This window comes from Marmota flaviventris, chromosome 6, assembly GCF_047511675.1.
Source record: "Marmota flaviventris isolate mMarFla1 chromosome 6, mMarFla1.hap1, whole genome shotgun sequence".
Lineage (NCBI taxonomy): Eukaryota > Metazoa > Chordata > Mammalia > Rodentia > Sciuridae > Marmota > Marmota flaviventris.
In genome coordinates, this window is record NC_092503.1 from 61874764 (window position 1) to 61894711 (window position 19948).

The following is a 19948-nucleotide window of genomic DNA, read 5'->3' on the forward strand; positions in this document are numbered from 1 at the left end:
AATAAAATCTTTTCTAGTTGTTTCTTAAATGTATAGAATGTACTTCAGAAATTATAATTGAAAAGTCTCTGATCAGCAGCTTCAATACTGGGTATATACCCAAAGGAAATGAAATCAGTATGTTGAAGAACATCTGTACTCCTGTGTTCATTGCAGCACTATCCATATTTACAAAGAAATGGAAACAGCCTAAGTGTTCATCAGCTTATGAATGGATAAAGAAAAATCTAATACCTATATACAAATGGTGCATTATTCAGCTATAAAATAAGACTGATATATTGTCTTTGCAGTAACAGGGATGGAACTGGATATCGTTATGTTAAGTGAAATAAGCTAAGTAGAAAAGAACAGGTACCACCTGATCGCATTCATGTGTAGAATCTCAAAAAGTTGATCTTACAGAGGTTGAAAGTAGAATGGTGGTTACCAGGGGCTGCAGAGAGGGATGGGGAGAGACTGATCAATGAGTACTAAGTTTTTACCATAAATAAATGATAAATGTTAGACTGATCAATGAGTACCAAGTTTTTACCATAAATAAATGATAAATGTTTGAAAGACAGTTGTATTTAATCTGTTTTAAATATTACACAATATATTTTTGTATTGAAACATCACTTTACACCATTGATACATATAATTTTATGCTTCAAAGTACCAGTTCAAAATTAAGTTTTTAAAAGTCTAATTAAAACATCAAGAAAAAAATTTAACTTCCATAAATGGGTATTTGTTTGCAGGTGAGAGTTTTTTTTTTAGAATTGAAGTGTTTATATTTCTTTCCTGTAGATTGACCCAACATTAAGAAAGCATCGAGAACAGTTAGTCATTGAAGTTGGACGAAAACTAGACAAAGCTCAGATGATTCGTTTTGAAGAGAGAACTGGTTATTTTTCCTCAACGGATTTGGGTAGAACCGCCAGCCACTATTATATTAAATACAATACCATTGAGGTAATATTCTGAGAGGAACAAATGCAAAAATGTTTGTTTTTATAGGCAAATACTTTCTAGACTTCAAAATATATTAATAATGCCAAATAACAAAAGCAGCTTATGAGCAAATACATTTATTTTATATGAATTCAGCAATATACTTTCAGTAATGACAAGAAAAAAAAATGACTTTAGATAGCAATGGTGCTCTCCTGCCATCCTGTTTCATGAACATATCCTAAACACTACATATACCTGAAATAGTTGAAGCCTATTGGTGAGTCTTATGGAGTGAATGCCAGAATGATTTTAAGCTGGAGTTGATAGCTTAATGATTTCCTTGAATAAAAAGTTGAAAACTTAATTGCATGTTAGTAAGAAACACTAAAGAAAAGTTTAAGAAACTACTAAAATTACCAAGTCAGCCTGTTTGTACTAGATGATTAATTTAAGGAACTTTTAAGGCTAATTTTGACCATATAATTATAAGAGAATTTGTTGCTTTTTAACAACGTCCGGTTTAAGATGATGTGATACTTTAATATTTTTACTTTTAAAAAGCATATACATTTCTTTATGTGTTTTCATGTACATATATCAGTACATGTCAATACAATGATAACCCGTTGAGAGAATACTTAAATTTGAAGAGATTGAGATAGGTTAAGTTGAATTTTTATACTTTTTTCAATAGATAGTCAGTGTGTTTTGAGTTTTTTCTTAAATTCATTTTTGCCTTTTGTACATAAAGTTGTTTTTAAAATAGAAGAATAGAAATCATCAAAAAGAAAAACTCAGTTTATATGAAATCTCAGGTTTGTAGATTTAATATTTGCTTATATATAAAACAGGTTTCAGAAAAACACCTTTATGTGCTTACTGGGTTTTCCTCATTTTTTCAGAATAACCTATATGTGTATGACACTAGATTTCTGCAAGACCTCTTCATATATTATCTCAGAGCTGTGATTTGGTGGTTCCTCACTCCCAGACCTAGTCCTTCACTCCTTGTATCACCTACTCTCATCTCTCATTTTCTCTATGAGACAGCCTTTCTCATTTGTCCTCTTGCTAGTAGACTGCTGCCAAATTACACCCTAACACTTTGTTTTTTGCAGTTCTTTTTCAGCAACTCTAGCCCTGTAGTACCTTTGTCTTTTCCATATGGCCTTTAACTGATTTTTCTGTGTATTCTCGCTATTCATATTTTGAGACTCTTTGAATTGCATGTTGTCTAGTTATTTCCCTCTGAATTTTATATGATATATGTAAGCTTATAATTAGTAAATGGCGCAGATTTCCATATGCCTATACTGAGGTCAAGACCAGAATGTTATGTTGGACATTTTTAGACATTTAGTATAGATTTCAATAATGATTTTACTGATCTTTTTTGGTTCTAATGGCTTTTTAAACTATGTTTAGGAGTGTTTTTTAATCTTTCACAAATTTGATAATATCTTTTGATCTTCTATTTTAATTAAATGTGACACTTACTTTGGTAGACCTTTAATGAACTCTTCGATGCTCACAAAACAGAAGGTGACATATTTGCGATAGTCTCCAAAGCCGAAGAATTTGATCAGATCAAGGTAATATTACTTGAAGTTTCAGTCAGATATTACATAGACACATTTATTCATTTATGAAAGTTTGAAATTAATTGTTATTCCTGATAAAATATAAAAAAGCCATATGGCATATTTGGAGTATCAGCAGTGTTTTCTATTGTACAAGAAAACTCAGTGTTCTAGATAATAATATCATAGCATACCTAAAATCATGCTTTGCGTTGTATTCCAAATCAAGAAATTTAAATAGGTTTTGTATTAATGAATTTATCAAAAAATATATTCTATATGTTTTGGTTTATTTGCAATATAGTTCACTGAAGAAAATGTTAAGTAAATGCATGATTCAAATTAATAAAGAAATTAATATTTCTGTACCCATATTATAATTTAATGTTATTAACAGTGAAAACTTTAATACTTTGAAACAGTACTTCACAACTTTAAGCTATGAATGCATTATTTATACCATATAAAAATATATGACTATAATGAATGCATTTGAAGATAATCAAGTTTGCCCTAATCAGTTTGGGCAGAGGTTTTACCCTGGTCAAATAAAAAATGAAACCTCATCAATTGAAGGATGGTGAGGTCAGATGACTTATTTTTTGTGGCATATCAAATTTTTATGTGTCAATGGCAACTTTAATATTGGTGATGAACAATAAAATATAATTGTACCCACCTCAACATAATTTCATGTTATATTTTGTAATTTACCTATGGGAAAATTACTGGGTTTTAGCTGTACAAGAGTAAAATATTACATTATACTAAAAGGCAACCTTAAAAACATGCAATGTGGTTTTTCAATAAATTAGACCAAATATTACTATAAAAATATTGACTCTTCTAGGTCAGAGAAGAAGAAATAGAGGAGTTAGATGCTCTATTAAACAATTTTTGTGAACTCTCAGCTCCTGGAGGTGTAGAAAATAGTTATGGGAAAATAAACATCTTACTTCAAACTTACATCAGCCGAGGAGAGATGGATAGTTTCTCCCTTATATCAGATTCTGCATATGTTGCACAGGTAAGAATCTTACTCCCCATTTTCTCTTCTTTGTTTATCTCTAGAGACCAAGGAATTAATTCTGTTATTCTGTGAATGCATTACTTTGAGAAATTCTATGAACTACTGTTACTCCTTAGAATTAAAGATATTGATTTGTACATCTTTTATGTAACCTGTGCTTGTAAATCAGGACTGGGGGTGAAAGTTAGTGGTTGGTTTGGCTTAGTAACAAATCTATCTTATATAAGGCCTAATATATATATATTCCAGTATGATAGGTCTCTGATTTTAAATATTGAATACTGAAAGAAAATTGTTCCCTAAACCTACAGCTCATTTAATTTATAACTTTTAAAAACTGCTATGGTAAAAAAATTCTTCATATATTTAAACCGTCATGTGAAATAAAGTAAGTTATTTTTTGTCTTCTTTGTCTTTCATTTTCTTTTCTTTTTTTGTTTTGTTTTGTTTTGTTTTTGGTAATACTACAGATTGAACTGAGAGGCTCTCTACCACTGAAATATATCCTCAGTCCTTTTTTACTTTTTTCTTTTAATTATTTATTTTAGTACTAGGGATTGAAACCAGAGGCCCTAAATCACTGAACCACATCTCTAACCCTTTCTAATTTTTTATTTTGAAACAGGGTCTTACTAAATTGCTCAGGGCCTAGCTAAATTTCTGAGAATGGCTTTGAACATGCAATCCTCCTTTCTCAGCCTCCCACACAAGCACACCTGGCTTTATTTTTTCCTTTAAGACAAGGTCTTGCTACATTGCTGAAGCTGACCTTGAACTTATGATTCTCCTCCTCAACCTCTGGAGTTGCTGGGATTGCAGGTGTGTGCCACCATACCTGATTCCAAGCATACATTTTAAAAAAAATTCCTAACCTTTAAAGTATATATTTTTATTATTTTTATCTAGAAATACCTTTATTAAGTTGAGAATTAAATTTTAATCTTATATAATTACGTTATCTCATGTAATCTATTATATTTGTAATTTTATTCAAAGATTTAATATAGAAAAAGTATGTTCTAATTTTTTTTGTTTTAAAATTCTTATTTTTATTTAAATGTAATGAATAGTGTTGTTGGGTTTTTAAATTTTATTTAATTATTTTAATTAGGTATACTGGACAGAAGAATGCATTTTGATTCACTGTACACAAGTGCAGCATAACTTTTCATTTCTCTTGATTGTACATGATGCAGTGTCACATCATATGTGCAGTCATTTATGTACCTAGGGTAATAATGTCCATCACATCCCACCATCTTTCCTTCTGCCTCCATATCCCCTCCCCGTCCGTCCCTCCTCTTTGCCCAATCAGAATACCTCCATTTTTCCCATGCCCTCCCCCATTATGGATCAGGATCCACTTATCAAAGAAAACATTCAGCCTTTGTTTTGGGGGGATTGGCTTTCTTTGCTTAGCATGATATTCTCGAACTCCATTCATTTTTCTGCAAATGCCATAATGTTATTCTCTTAATGCTGAGTAATATTTCATTGTGTATATATACCACAGTTTCTTTATCCATTCATCTATTGAGGGGCATCTAGGTTGCTTCCACCATTTAGTTATTGTGAATTGAGCTGCTATAAACATTGATGTGGCTGCATTACTATGTTATGTGGATTTTAAGTCTTTTGGGTAAAGACCCAAGAGTGGGATAGCTGAGTCAAATGATGGTTCCATTCCAAATCTCCGTACTGCTTTCCAGACTGGTTGCATAGTTATGCAGTCCCACCAGCAATGTATGAGTGTGCCTTTTCCCCCTCATCCACGCCAACACTTCTTGTTGTTTATATTCTTGATAACTGCCCTTCTGACTGGAGTGAGATGAAATCTTAGATTAGTTTTGATTTGCATTTCTCTAATTATTAAAGATGTTGAACATTTTTTCATATATTCATTGATTTATTGTATATCTTCTTCTGATAAGTGTCTGTTCAGCTCCTTAGCCCATTTATTGACTGGGATTTTTTTACGTGTTTTTTGAGGTCTTCATATATTCTGGAGATTAATTCTCTTCCAACGTGTGTGTGGCAAAAATTTGCTCCCAAAATGTAGGCTTTCTCTTGGCCTCATTAATTGTTTCTTTTGCTGAGAAGAAGCTTTTTAGTTTGAATCCATCCTGTTTATTAATTCTTGATTTTATTTCTTGTGCTTTAAGAGTCTTTTAAGGCAGTTGGAGCCTAATCTGATGTGATGAAGATTTGGGCCTACTTTTTCTTTTTCCTCTGTCAGGCTCAGGGTATCTGGTCTAATTCCTAGATCTTTGATCCATTTTGAGTTGAGTTTTGTGCATGGTGAAAGATAGGGTCTTAATTTCATTTTGCTGCATATGGATTTACAGTTCTCCTAGCACCATTTGTTGAAGAGGCTATCTTTTCTCCAGTGTATGTTTTTGGCTCCTTTTTCTAGTATGAGATAACTGTATTTATGTGGGTTTATCTCTCTGTCTTCTATTCTGTACCATTGATCTACATGTCTATTGGTGCCAATACAAGCCGTTTTTGTTACTATAGCTTTGTAGTATAGTTTAAGGTCTGGTATTGTGATGCCTCCTGCTTCACTCTTCTTGCTAAGGAATGCTTTTGCTATTCTGGGTCTCTTTATTTTTCCAAATGAATTTCATGATTGCTTTTTCTATTTCTATAAGGAGTGACATTGGGATTTTAATTGGAATCGCATTGATCTGTATAGTGCTTTGGGTAGTGTGGCCATTTTGACAATATTTATTTTGCCTATCCAAGAACATGGGAGATCTTTCCATCTTCTAAGGTCTCCACCAATTTCTTTCTTTAGCATTCTGTAATTTCCATTGTAGAGGTCTTTCACCTTTTTTGTTAAGTTCATTTCCCAAGGTTTTTTTTTTTTTTTTTTTTTTAGGCTATTGTGAATGGGGTAGTTTTCCTGATTTCTCTTTCAGAGGATTCATCACTGATGTAGAGAAATGCATTTGATTTATGGGTATTGATTTTATATCCTGCTGCTTTGCTGATTTTATTAATTCATTCTAGAAGGCTGAGTTTGAATAATAAATTTACTGACAAATTTAAAAACACATTGGACCTAACAACCCAATCTCCCCATTTTATTCTTCAGAATGCAGCTAGAATCGTTCGTGCCCTTTTTGAAATTGCTCTGAGGAAACGTTGGCCTACCATGACCTACAGGCTCCTGAATCTTAGTAAAGTCATCGACAAGAGGCTTTGGGGTTGGGCTAGCCCTTTGAGACAATTTTCAGTGTTACCACCACACATTCTAACAAGATTAGAAGAAAAAAATCTTACTGTAGATAAGCTGAAAGATATGAGGAAAGATGAAATAGGTAAGAAGGGGGAAAATTGCTTAAATGAATTTTTCTGTGAAAATAAAATGTTTTACTAGATATAAAAGTATTGTGAATTTTTATATTATTCAACATAAATTTATTTTTCTTCTTTTTTATTTCTGTTTTTTTAGTACATTATAGTTTTGACATTCATGAATTCATGAATTCATATAACTCATATTTTATATGTAAGTTCAAATTTTGAACCTACATATAAAATCTCCTTATTTATGCAAAAGAGCAAAAATCACTCCAAATTTTATGAAGTTATTTAGCAGAATTAGCAATTAAGGCTGGATGTGGTCACACATGCTTATAATCCCAGCAGTTCTGGAGGCTGACTGAGATAGGAAGATCACAAGTTCCAGGTCAGCTTCAGCAACTTAGCAAGACCCTGTCTCAAAATTAAAAAAAAAAAAATTAAATGGGCTAGGGATATTGCTTAGTGGCTTAGCTGCCGGCCCTGGGTTCAACCCCCACTACCCACTCCAAAAGAATTAGCAATTAAAATAGTTTATATTAGCAAAGTTTTAAGTATTTTAAATGTAGATCCTACCCATACATGATAAGAATCATTCAGTGATATTTATTCTCATTTTGTTTCTTAATGTTGAACTAATTTCAAAGATTTTGTTATATATATCAGCAGTATTACAGTAAAAATTTAATTGAACAATAAGCTCTACATTCTCCAGAGTTTCTAAACAAGCTTAATTACACAAATATGCCTTTAAACCCAGTTGTTATCAGTGCATACATAGTATTCCTTGTCCAGCATTTTATGTAATATTGAAAAGTTATTCCTAAACATACATTTCCACAAATCCTAACATTTATTGAATAAATGTATAATGCATTATTAGACAGTATTTATTTCTGCAAAGGATAAACATTACACATGAAAAGAATCATTCTGAAGACAAATAAGAAGGAGGATTACTTCTGGCAAGAATTCTAAAGATGAAAATGAGCTCAGTGGCACACCCCAGTAATCCCAACGGCTGGGGAGGCTGAGACAGGAGGACTTCGAATTCAAAGCCAGCCTTAGCAAAAGCAAGGCACTAAGCAACTTAGTGAGACCCTGTATCTAAATAAAATTACAAAATAGGGTTGGGTATGTGGGTCAGTGGTCAAGTGCCCCTGAATTCAAGCCCTGGTGCCAAAAAAAAAAAAAAAAAAAAAATTCCAAAGATGTTTAGAGAGGCTGAGATAGTTATTACATTTGTACTCTAAGATAGAGTAGAAAAAAGGGCAGAAAGAAAGAGGGATTATTAACAAAGTAAGTTGACTGTTTACATATTGCACACTTGATGCTTTAAAATATAATCTATTTTCACTTAATTGCTCAAATCAGTTAGTCACATTTGTTTTTTAACAGCCTCTACCCTTGATATTCCCATGCATGTCTGTATTCCAGAACCTGATTATTTTATGTTTTCTAGAAGTGGGCCTGGGTGGATGAGTTGTATTTAATTCCTAAAGCATTTCTTGTGATTTTAGAGTTCTAAAGTAGACCCTGAATAAACCAGTGGCTATGTACATAAAATGTTAAATATTTCTGTATGTGTTCTAAACTAACTCAAAAAGAAGTAGTTCCGTTTATTGTAGTTTAAGCACAATATCAAGGCTCAGAACCCTATTAATACCTAAAGGAACCTTGATACTGATTTCCAGAGCTATGAATTGCTAATTCAAGTTAACTATTACAAAATATTCAAACATGCCAGGTCAAGAATGTCACCTATTCTACATAGCAAATCATAAAACAAGCAATAAAATCACCTACTCTGAAATCCCATTTACAAGTCAGATTATATTGCTTTTTTTCTGTCTGGACACATTTCTTCTATGTGATATTTTTCTTTCAGGTCACATTTTGCATCATGTGAATATTGGACTGAAGGTCAAACAATGTGTGCATCAGATTCCTTCTGTTATGATGGAAGCATCCATTCAGCCTATCACACGGACTGTCCTCCGAGTGACACTCAGCATCTACCCTGATTTCACATGGAATGATCAGGTAGAAGTGGAAAATATCTATATCTATATTAAACTAAAATGTCTGTACCTCAGATTTTACTACACCTCCCTACATCTGTCCTCAGAGAGCCTAGGGAACTTAACTTTGCAACACTGGACAATATTTTAGTGGTTTCAAATCCATGAGAACTTTGCCATTTATTTTTTCCCTCTCTATTGACTCTCATTTTTGCTTACCAAAAATCCATTTTTAAATCATGATGTCTCTCAAAATACTGTTCTCTCCTTTTCTTAAACATTAGACTTGTAGAAAAGGTATTCTACATTTTTTTTTCTTGTCACCAGTTTCTTTTCTGCTAAGACTGCTTCCTCAAGGATCTCTAATATCTGATTGACCAGTTGCCATAATAAGCAGATTTTTTCAGTTATTTTCTTTCTCTGATTAGATAGCATTTTATATGTAGCTCTTCCCTAGAATGTCTTTTCTTGATTCTTGATGCTGTTAGCTTCAAGAATGTAAAACCTAACTTGCCTCAATGTGATTTACGTAAGGTAATATATCCTTTTGTACAATAAAAGGTCCACAGATCAGATAGGCCCTAAGGATGGTCCAGTCTTGAGGATAATAGTATTGTTCAAGGCCCAAGATCTTTCCACTTCTTTGCTCTGCTCGCATTGTTGGATACTTCCCAAATGTTTTCCTACTTCTTTTTTCACTTTTAATGGAGTAAGGGGAACACATACCCATTTCCTCAGCCCACAGCATAAACTGTAAGCCCTCTTCCCACACATAATGCCCCCCCCCAACCAGTCTAATTAGGCCAAGTGTTTGTTATGGACTTCTCCTTTACTATAGATATTGTCAGGAGAATGCCATGAGCTGATTGGCTTTATGTGAATCAAAATTATCCCAGGTGTTATGGTTTAAATGTGGTGTCCCCCAAAAGCTCATGTGAGACGACAGTGCAAGAAGATTTAGAGGAGAAATGATTGGGATGTGATCTCCTTTTCATGAGTCCCTGAGGGAGAAGTGAATACTGAACAGTATTGGACCGTATAAGGAAAAAAGAGAGATTGGCTTATATAAACAAAATATGGTATATGTGTCCAGTGGAATATTATTTGACAATAAAAAGAAGCAAAGTACTGATGCAGTTTAAAACATGGATGAACTATAAAAATATTATGGTAAGTTTAAAAAGCCAGTCACAGAAAACCATTTGTTATATCATTCCATTTAACAAAGTGTTTAGAATAGCCAAATCTATACTTCTAATGAATATAAGTACTCTCTTGGAGGTGATAAAATTGTTCTAAAATTATATTATGTTCATAGTTGTACAACTTTTTAAATATGTTAAAACCATTGAACTGTATACTTTAAATGAGTGAACTTTGTTTTATAAATTATATATAAAAAAAGTTGTTAGACTAATAGGTGCTGATATGTAAACAGTACTGTTACTTGAGTTATGATTTTCATAGTACTAGGATAATTTTTCTTCTAGGTCCATGGGACAGTAGGAGAACCCTGGTGGATTTGGGTGGAAGATCCTACAAATGATCATATTTATCATTCAGAGTATTTTCTAGCTCTTAAAAAACAGGTGAATATAACCTTATTATTTAGCTATCATAAAAAAATATAAACAAGTTTTGTTTTTTACTATCTCTCTGATTTCAGAGTGCCATCAAAGTTTTGTTATGTTCTGTTTTTCTGTTTGGTTTCAAAGGAACACAGAGATTCAGTGTGACAATATTGATTATTCAGTCTGATCCTAGTTCAAGAAATTCATTTATAATCTTTACCATGGTTTAAGGCATGGCTTCTAGAGGCGTGGAATATATAAAATAAGGGGGGTAAAAATAATTTCCTGCAAAATAATAAATCACTTAGTGAAAAGATCATTCCTTGTCAAATTCTCTGTAAAGACTCAATAGTTGCTACATCTTTAACTCATGTTTTATTTGTAATTTCTCTTTTTATCAAAGAGAAAGAAAGCTTCCGATTGAAAATCTTGACTGGATAGCAATAGTATTTTATAGCTATATTTTGTTTTCATGCATTTATCTTCTTGATAACCATGTAACCTATTTATTTTTAAGAGGTTTCAGATATTCCACTTAAGATACTGATCAGATTTAAAGAAAAATATTAAGTAAATAATAATATGGTACTTGAAATTAAAGAAATCATGAAATAATTGAATGAATCATGTTTGGGAAATTCTGATAATGAATCAAACTGGTAACATGTCAGAATGATAACATATATATAAATAATATAAAGTGAGTATAAATTCTTACCTTCTGTTATGTCAAATAATCCTCAGAAGGAAATCGCCTACAAGTTACTGTAGTACCTGAATATCTGAGCTATTTAGAAATCCAACATAGTTTATTTTTATTACATCTTGTATAGATAAAATTAAGAATTGACTACTAAGAACTTTATTTATTTTAGACTTTATTTCACATTAGGTCATTAGTAAAGAAGCTCAACTACTGGTATTTACAATCCCTATTTTTGAACCTTTGCCTTCCCAATACTATATCCGAGCAGTTTCTGATAGATGGTTAGGAGCCGAGGCTGTTTGTATTATCAACTTTCAACATCTGATTCTACCAGAGAGGCATCCGCCCCATACAGGTAATAAATTGAACATTAATGTGTTGATGTGAATTATTGAATTCCCAAAATTGTTATTTTAATTAATGTTGACAAGTATAAAGTTGTTTTATTCTGAATCAAAGTCCAACTTCCTTGACAATATTGTTTCTAAACTGTATGTTCAAAATTTTCAAAATCAAATATGTATATGCAGATAGTCAAATTGTGAACCTTTAATTTTTGTTTATTTAAGCTCCAAAAGCATTAAAGTAGGCTTAGTCAATTCTGATAATTATAGTAATGATGAGAGTTACTATTTCTGTGTTACTGGACTTTCATCTGTACATATAATCATTATTTCTCCATATAGCCTTCCTTTTTCATTGCAATTGTCATTTATCATTTAATCTGTATTCTCTGTGAAACTTTTGAGATATCTCTTTTTTCTTACATTTATTCCAATTTACATAAACTTATTTCTAGTACAGGTTATCTTTTATCCAAAATGTTTAAAACTCGAAGTGTTTCAAATTTCACATTTTTTTTTTTTTAGATTTTGGAAAGTTTGTATATATATAACAAATTATTAAAAGGGATATAGAGTAAGAGCATTCAGCAGCATTTTTTATTGTTGCAATGTATAAACTCTAGGTTTTCGTAACATGAACAAATGCCTTTCTATTTTGATTTATTAAAAAAGCAAAATTTCATGAATAAATCTTTGCAGTGATACTTTCAAGTACCCCTGAAATCTATTTCAAAAACATCTTGAAACTAATTAGTGTACTAATTTCATTTCTTGAGAATTCACAATTGATGAGTATTGATTTTCAGAGATCCTTACTTTACAGACATAAATTAGGAGTCAAATTTTCTTTCCCATATATTTCAGACAAACTGTTTGACTTTTCAGAATAAAACTGTTTTCTGACTACTTTAAATAGCATGCTATTTGACAGTCCTTTCAGAAGTGAAAGGAGACCTAAATATAACTTTATAATCTTTCATTTTGTCAAATGTACACCTTATTCATTGAGAGATTCTTTATACTACATCTCAGTTTCTCTTTGATATCTTGGCATAGCAAAACCAAAAAATTTTATCAAAATAGAATGATATTGAGACTGTATTATCTAGTAATCTACTTATTGCAGAGGATCTTTCTGGTCTTATTTCATCAAATGTGGTTATGTGATATCTAGAATCTCATAAGTTCAAAATATGTGGAAGTGATGATGTTTTAACTTAAAATATATGCTTCCAATATCATTGCTAGGTTTCTTTCTTTCATTAAAGTACTTAATTCTACATATATTAGCATTATATGTTAATGCCAATTTAATAATTTCTTTATTAAGCAACCAAATACATATCAACCTATTTATATAATTAGCTGATGTAGTATAAACATATCATCTAGGTAAAATCACTGTAATAGATCATCTTAATTTAACATTGTCAATAACTGTGCATTTGACATTGTACAATGTTTAATTTTTAGTCTTTTATTTTAAAAAAATATGTTTGATTAGCATTGCATGCCTTATCTTGCAATGTCTCCCTCCTTCCTGGATTTCCAGTGCTACGGAAAATTTAAACAATTATAATCAGACATAGAGAGTATGAAGTTAGCTCTCAGCTATCCTTGTAATAGAATAGAGCAATGGGTGGGGCATAGATAACTTTTTAAAGTCATCTTTTTATTTTGGGTTTTTTTTTTTTTCCTTTAGGGACAAGGTACCCAGGATTGAACCCAAAGGGCACTTAACCACTGAAGCACATCCCCAGTCTTTTTATTATTATTATTATTATTTTGAGAGATAGGATATCACTAAGTTGCTGAGGCTGTCGTTCAACTTGGGATCTTTCTGTCTCAGCCTCTGAGCTGCTGGAATTACAGGCCTGTGCCACCATGCCTGCCTAAGTTAGTTTTTGTTTTTAAGTACATTTTTTAGAAGAAAATTTACCATATTTTTCATTTTGCGACCATACTATAAAGGTCAGATCAATGTGTCCTCTTAACTGATTTTTTTATATCTTCTTTTTTAAACTTTTCTAATAATTTCTTATTTCTTTGGCACCCAGTCCATATAATGAGAAGCAACCAAATCTAGTGTCTTTCAATACATAAATTTACTTTACAGACATAAATTTCCCCAATAATTAGTGAAAGTAAGAAGACCTGTACCCTTTAAGGAGAGTTTTTGGTTTTGTTTTGTTTTGTTTTACTCAGTCATGCTGTGTTCTGAAACTACTATCCTTGTTCCTTCCTGAATAAGGCTAAATTCATTTTTGTTTCCATTGGCTGTACCAAAAGCTCACTCAGCTACTCAGGATTGGTCAGTGTCTAGCAGATCAAAAGTAATCTGTTGTTAGTGACCCTTCCAATACTGCTGTTTACAAATGGTTTTCATTGTTTTACAAATTATGGCAGATTTATTTTTGTACCATAACATACATATTTTCATGTACTTTTATTCAAGTTATTTCCCTTTTTGGAAGAGAAATATATAGTTGGTTTGTAGGGAACTCTACAATAAAAGTGTTCTGTTTATCAGTTATGTTAAATGTAGTGACTGAATAAGATGTGTCACTGGTGTATAAGAACTTATATTAAATATGTTCTTCTCTTGAGATAATTAGGAAATGTTATTCTTTAAAATACAGTATTCAGTATTGTGCATGTTTTTTCAGTTATTGTATAGAAATATCTGTTGGATCTTTTCAGAATTACTGGATCTTCAGCCTTTGCCAATTACGGCTTTGGGATGTAAAGCATATGAAGCCCTGTACAACTTCAGCCACTTTAACCCTGTGCAGACACAAATATTTCATACACTGTATCACACAGACTGTAATGTCCTACTTGGAGCACCCACAGGATCAGGAAAGACTGTTGCAGCTGAATTAGCTATTTTCAGAGTCTTCAACAAGTATCCCTCCTCAAAGGTATGTTGAACATATTGTGTGCTTATTATATTCAGTTAGAAAAGATAGTTAATGTCTCTAAACTAGCCAGGTCCAAATATCCTGGCATACTCTGGTGAATAGCTTTGTTATACTCTCAGTGAATTTTCCAGGGGGCCAGATCAGTATTAGAATAATTTGTTGCAAAAAAATTGATATCAACTTTGGAGTCTTCTAGGTGAATTTCTCATGTATATAGTGCTCACACATCCTCATATCTATAATTCATGGGTACTTCTTTTATGAGGTAATTAATTCTTAGCTGTACTTGTTAGGTATATAACAATTCTTAATCATTCTTTGGATATGAATGAAATGCTAATACTTTAAAACACTTTGATTATACACAGGAAATATAGACATAACTTATGCTACATTCCTCCAAATATTGATATTGCCAATTAATGTCAAATAACACCGGAATCAAATAAGTATTGATTTTTAATGTTTTTAAAACATAATATTTAGTAAATTTTTTCCCAATGCTATTTTATTTTTAATAAAGATGATTTATATTTGAGGTGTTCAATGTGATACTTAAATATACATATACATTATAAAATAATTGCTAGAATCAAGATAGCTCAGGTATCCATCACTTCAGATAATTACATATTTTTGCAGTGGGAACATTTAATATCTAGTCAGCAAATTTCAAGTCTGTTAGTACAATATTATTAAATACAGTCACCCTTCTGCACGTTAGATCTCTAGAACTTGTTCTACATAAATGAAACTTTGTATCCTTTAAGCAATATCTCCTTATATCCCCCACTTTCACCCCTCTCAACCATTATTTTACTCTGCTTCTATGAATTTGACTTTTTAAAATTGCACCTGTCAGTGAAATTATTCAGTGTTTTGTTGTTTTCAGCTTATTTCTCTTAACACAATGTATATTATTGCAAATGGCAAGATTTTCTTCTTTTGTAAAGCTGAAAGATCTCCCATTGTGTTTCAGTTTCTTTTTTCATCCATCTTGGGTCACTTAGACTGTTTCTTTATCTTGGCTTTTCTAATCAATGATGTAATAAACATAGAAGTGTACATGTCTTTGAGATATTGATCTCATTTCTTTTGGATATGTATTCAAAAGTAGAATTCCTATGATGATGATGATGTTTTCTATGTATAATTTCTTAAGGCTCTCCATGTGTATTTTCCATAATGGCTTCCCCAACTACATTTCTACCATCAGTGTGTAGCAGTTTCCTTTTCTCCACATCCTTGCCAGTACTTTCGTTGTTTTAATAGTATTCGTTCTAACAGATGTGAGGTGTTGACTCATTGTGATTTTTAAAAAATATTTATTTTTTAGTTGTTGTTGGATACAATACCTTTATTTTATTTATTTATTTTTATGTGATGCTGAGGATCGAACCCAGGGCCTCTCACGTGCTAGATGTGTGCTTTACCACTGAGCCACAACCCCAGCCCTCATTGTGATTTTGATTTGCATTTCCCCAATGATTAGTGAAAGTAAGCACCTTTTCATGTCTGTTAGCCATTCTGTATTTCAACAGAATGATATCTATTTGCCTCATTTGTCCCTCCACCTTTTTTTTTCTATAATAGAATTTTTAGGCTTTTTGTTCTTGGGTTATGAGTGCCTTATATGTTTTGGATATTAACACCTTATTAACATCTGCAAGAATTTTCTCCTATTACATATGTTATTTTTTTAATTCATTGATTGCTTCATTTTCTGTGCAGAAGTTTTGTAGCTTTGGTGCACCCCTGTTTGTTTATTTGCACCTTTTTTTCCTGTGTTCCTGGGAACATATTCAAAAACTCATTGCTAAGACCAGTGTCAAGATCTTTTTCCCTGTTTTCTTCTAGGAGTTTTATGGTTTCAGATCTTACATCTAAGTTTTTAGTAAATTTCAAGATAATTTTTGCATATGGTGTAAGACAAGGTTCCAGTTTTATTCTGTTAAATGTAGATGTTCAATTTTATCAACACCATTTATTGAAGCCTATCCTTTTCCTTCTTGGTATTCTTGTCAGATTAGTGACAAGATGTGTGTTTATTTCTAGACTCTATTCTGTTCTGTTAGTCTATGTGTATATGTTTGTGCCAGCGCCATACTATCTTAATTATTGAAGCTTTGTACTATAATTTGTAGTCAAGAAGTAGAATGCCTCTAACTTTATTCTTTCTCAAGATTTCTTTGGGTTTTGGTTCTTCATGGTTCCTTAATAATTTAGATTTTTTTCTGTCTCTAAGAAAAATGCTATTGGCATTTGTTAGGGATTACATTGAATCTGTAGATTGTTCTGGGTAGTTAATTTCTTACTTTTTTTCAGTTAATCGTTTAATTTTATTTTATATGCTTATAAAACAGCATAATGTGTCTCAGATTGCAATAAAGTCTACTGTACTGGAAAGTGGAAGCTGGAAAAGGAGACTGTGATCCAGAATGGGTAGACACTTTTTCATACTTTATGATGGCAAGTTTCAAAACTTCACTGGACCTTTATTCCTTGATGAAATAGATGAACTGTGATTGCACGCGTTTATTCTGGTTCTCATGTTGAGGAATTTTCTCTGTTGTTGTCAGTACTCCTTGAATAAATGTAGAAACAGGGCAAACTTAATTTAACTAAATAAAACTCCAAAGGAAACAGAATGATTTCATTACATGAAATCAATCAGGGGCTTCCAAATTTTTCCATAGTTTGTCAAAGAAAGAAAATCAGGTTTTTGTTCTACCCCCACTACCAATTTATTGTGTGACAGAAGGGTCGTCACAACTTCTCTGGAACTTTTTCCTAAAAAATTGTATTAAATCATTTCTAAAGTCCCCATCATTTCTGAAATTCTAGAATTCTTTGATTTTAGCTATAACCTTATGAAAAAGAAAGGGTTTTTTTCTTTTTTATCATTATTATTTTTTTTACATGACAGTAGAGTATATTTTGAAATATTATACATACATAGAATAAGTATAACTTGTTACAATTAGGATACTGTTATTGTGGTTGTACATGATGTAGTGTTACACTGGTCATTATTTATATATGAGGATAGGAATGATATTCCATATTCATTCTACTGTCTTTCCTATTGCAGTCACCCCTTCCCTTTCCTTCATTTCCCTTTGTCTAGTCCAGTGAATTTCGAATCTTCCCCTCCTTTGTTGTGAGTTATCATCCACATATCAGAAAGAACATTCTGCCTTTGGATTTTTGTGACTGACTTATTTAACTTAGCATGATATTCTTTAGTTCCATTTACTAACAAGCAAATGCCATAATTTCATTCTTCTTTATGACTAAGTAATATTCCATTGTGTATATATACCACAATTTTTTCATCCATTCATCTCTTCAAGGGCACCTAGGTTGGTATCATAGCTATTTTGAATTGAGCTGCTATAAACATTGAAGTAGCTGTGTCACTGTAGTATGCTAATTTTAAGTCCTTTGGATATAAAGAAAGGAGTGGAATAACAGGGTCAAATGGTAGTTCCATTCCAAGTTTTCTTTTTTTTTATTATTTCTTACATACATGACAATAGTGGAGTGCAATACATTCATAATTTTTTGCATTACGATTCTTAATACACCTTTATACCACAATTTATCAAATCTCTGTATAGTGTTGACTCTAGCTCAGCAGTTCCTTCGACACAGAATGTACAACCATTCCAAGTTTTCTAAGGAATCTCCAGACTGCTTTCTGAGTGTTTGCACCAGTTTGCAGTCCCACCAACAATGTATAAATGAACCTCTGCTATTCTGACTGGGGTGAGATGGAATTTCAGTGTAGCTTTGATTTGTGTTTCTCTAATTGCTAGAGATGTTGAACATTTTTTCATATATTTTTTGACCATTCATATTTTTTCTTCTGAGAAGTGCCTGTTTAGTTCCTTAACCCATTTGTCAATTGGGTTATTTGTTTTTGTTGTTGTTTACTTATTTATTTGGTTAAGTTTGTTGATTTCTGTATATATATCCTGGAGATTAATGCTCTGTATAAGATGCTGGTGGCAAAGATTGTCTTCCATATTGTAGGCTCTCTGTTCACATTCTTGATTGTTTCCTTTGTTGTGAAGAAACTTTTTATTGATTTTTTATTGATTCTTTATTTTATTTCTTGTGCTTTAGGAATCTTATTGAGGAAGTCCTTTCCTAAGCCAACATGGTGGAGAGTTGGTCCTAATTTTTCTTCTAGCATGTACAAAGTCTCTGGTCTAATGCCTAAGTCCTTGATCCACTTTGAGTTGAGTTTTGTGCAGGGTGAGAGACAGAGGTTCTTTGATTGTTGTTGTATATTTTCCTTGGAAAGATTTTTATCTTCTTGATTAAATTCTAAGTATATTTTGATGTTGTTGTGAATGGAATTGTTTTCTTTATTTCTTTTCAGATAACTCATTGTTAGTTTTAAGAAATGCTACTGATTTTTGTTTATTGATTTTTATGTCTTGTACCTTTCTTGACTTTGCTTATTAATTCTAACAGGTTTATTTTTTTAATGTAGCATTTAAGGTTTTCTTGTTTTTAAATTGTACGAGTATATTACATTTGAAATAGAGGTATCTTAGACATGTTGCAATTATGTGCTGTTTCTTCATCATTTGTGATTTCAGAAATATTCAGACTTCCTTTTTCCATGATTTTCAGTTAGTGTTTTTTCTTTCTTACTTTGTTTCTCTATTTTTTTAAAAAATATTTTTGTAGATGTATGGACCTTATTTTATTCATTTATTTATATGTGGTGCTGAGAATTGAACCCAGTATTTTTAATCTGTTATATGATTATTGATCCACAGAAATATTTTAGTAAAAAAGAAGAGTTAAGTTTTGTGCATGGTGAGAGATAGAGGTTTAATTTCATTTTGTTGCATATGGATTTTCAGTTTTCTCAGCACTATTTGTTGAAGAGGCTATCTTTTCTTCAATGCATGTTCTTGGCACCTTTGTCTAATATAAAATAATTGTAGTTTTGTGGGTTAGTCTCTATGTCCTCTATTCTGTACCATTGGTCTACCAATCTGTTTTGGTGCCAATACCAGGCCATTTTTGTTACTATTGCTCTGTAGTATAAATTATGGTCTGGTATAGTGATGCCACCTGCTTCAATCTTCCTGCTAAGGATTGTTTACCCTGCATCTAATAGAAGAAAAAGTAAGCCCTAATCTCCATCATGTGGGATTAGGCCACAATTTCCTTAAGAAGCCTCCTGTGGCACAAGAATTAAAATCAAGAATCAATAAATAGGATGGGACTCAAACTAAAAAGTTTCTTCTCAGCAAAAGAAACAATAAGTGAGATGAATAGAGAGCCTCCATCTTGAGACCAAATTTTTACCCCTCACACATCAGACAGAGCACTAATCTTAATCTCTGCGGTATATAAAGAACTCAAAAAGCTAAACACCAAAAGAACAAATAACCCAATCAATAAATGGGCCAAGGACCTGAACAGACACTTCTCAGAAGATGATGTACAATTAGTCAACAAATACATGAAAAAATGTTCATCATCACTAGCAATTAGAGAAATGCAA

At 31.9% G+C, this 19948-nt stretch overlaps 1 protein-coding gene across 2 annotated transcripts in view; it reads left to right on the plus strand.

The window, feature by feature from the left end:
* Ascc3 (activating signal cointegrator 1 complex subunit 3) overlaps positions 1-19948 on the plus strand; it is a 364887-nt gene that overhangs the window by 216463 nt on the left and 128476 nt on the right. For both annotated transcript variants that reach the window (XM_071613180.1, XM_071613179.1), the window contains exons 18-25: positions 793-957; positions 2445-2531; positions 3370-3546; positions 6647-6872; positions 8744-8898; positions 10367-10465; positions 11340-11508; positions 14198-14418. In XM_071613180.1, the coding sequence (XP_071469281.1) occupies positions 793-957; positions 2445-2531; positions 3370-3546; positions 6647-6872; positions 8744-8898; positions 10367-10465; positions 11340-11508; positions 14198-14418 (1299 nt within the window). The remainder of the gene's footprint in view (positions 1-792; positions 958-2444; positions 2532-3369; positions 3547-6646; positions 6873-8743; positions 8899-10366; positions 10466-11339; positions 11509-14197; positions 14419-19948) is intronic.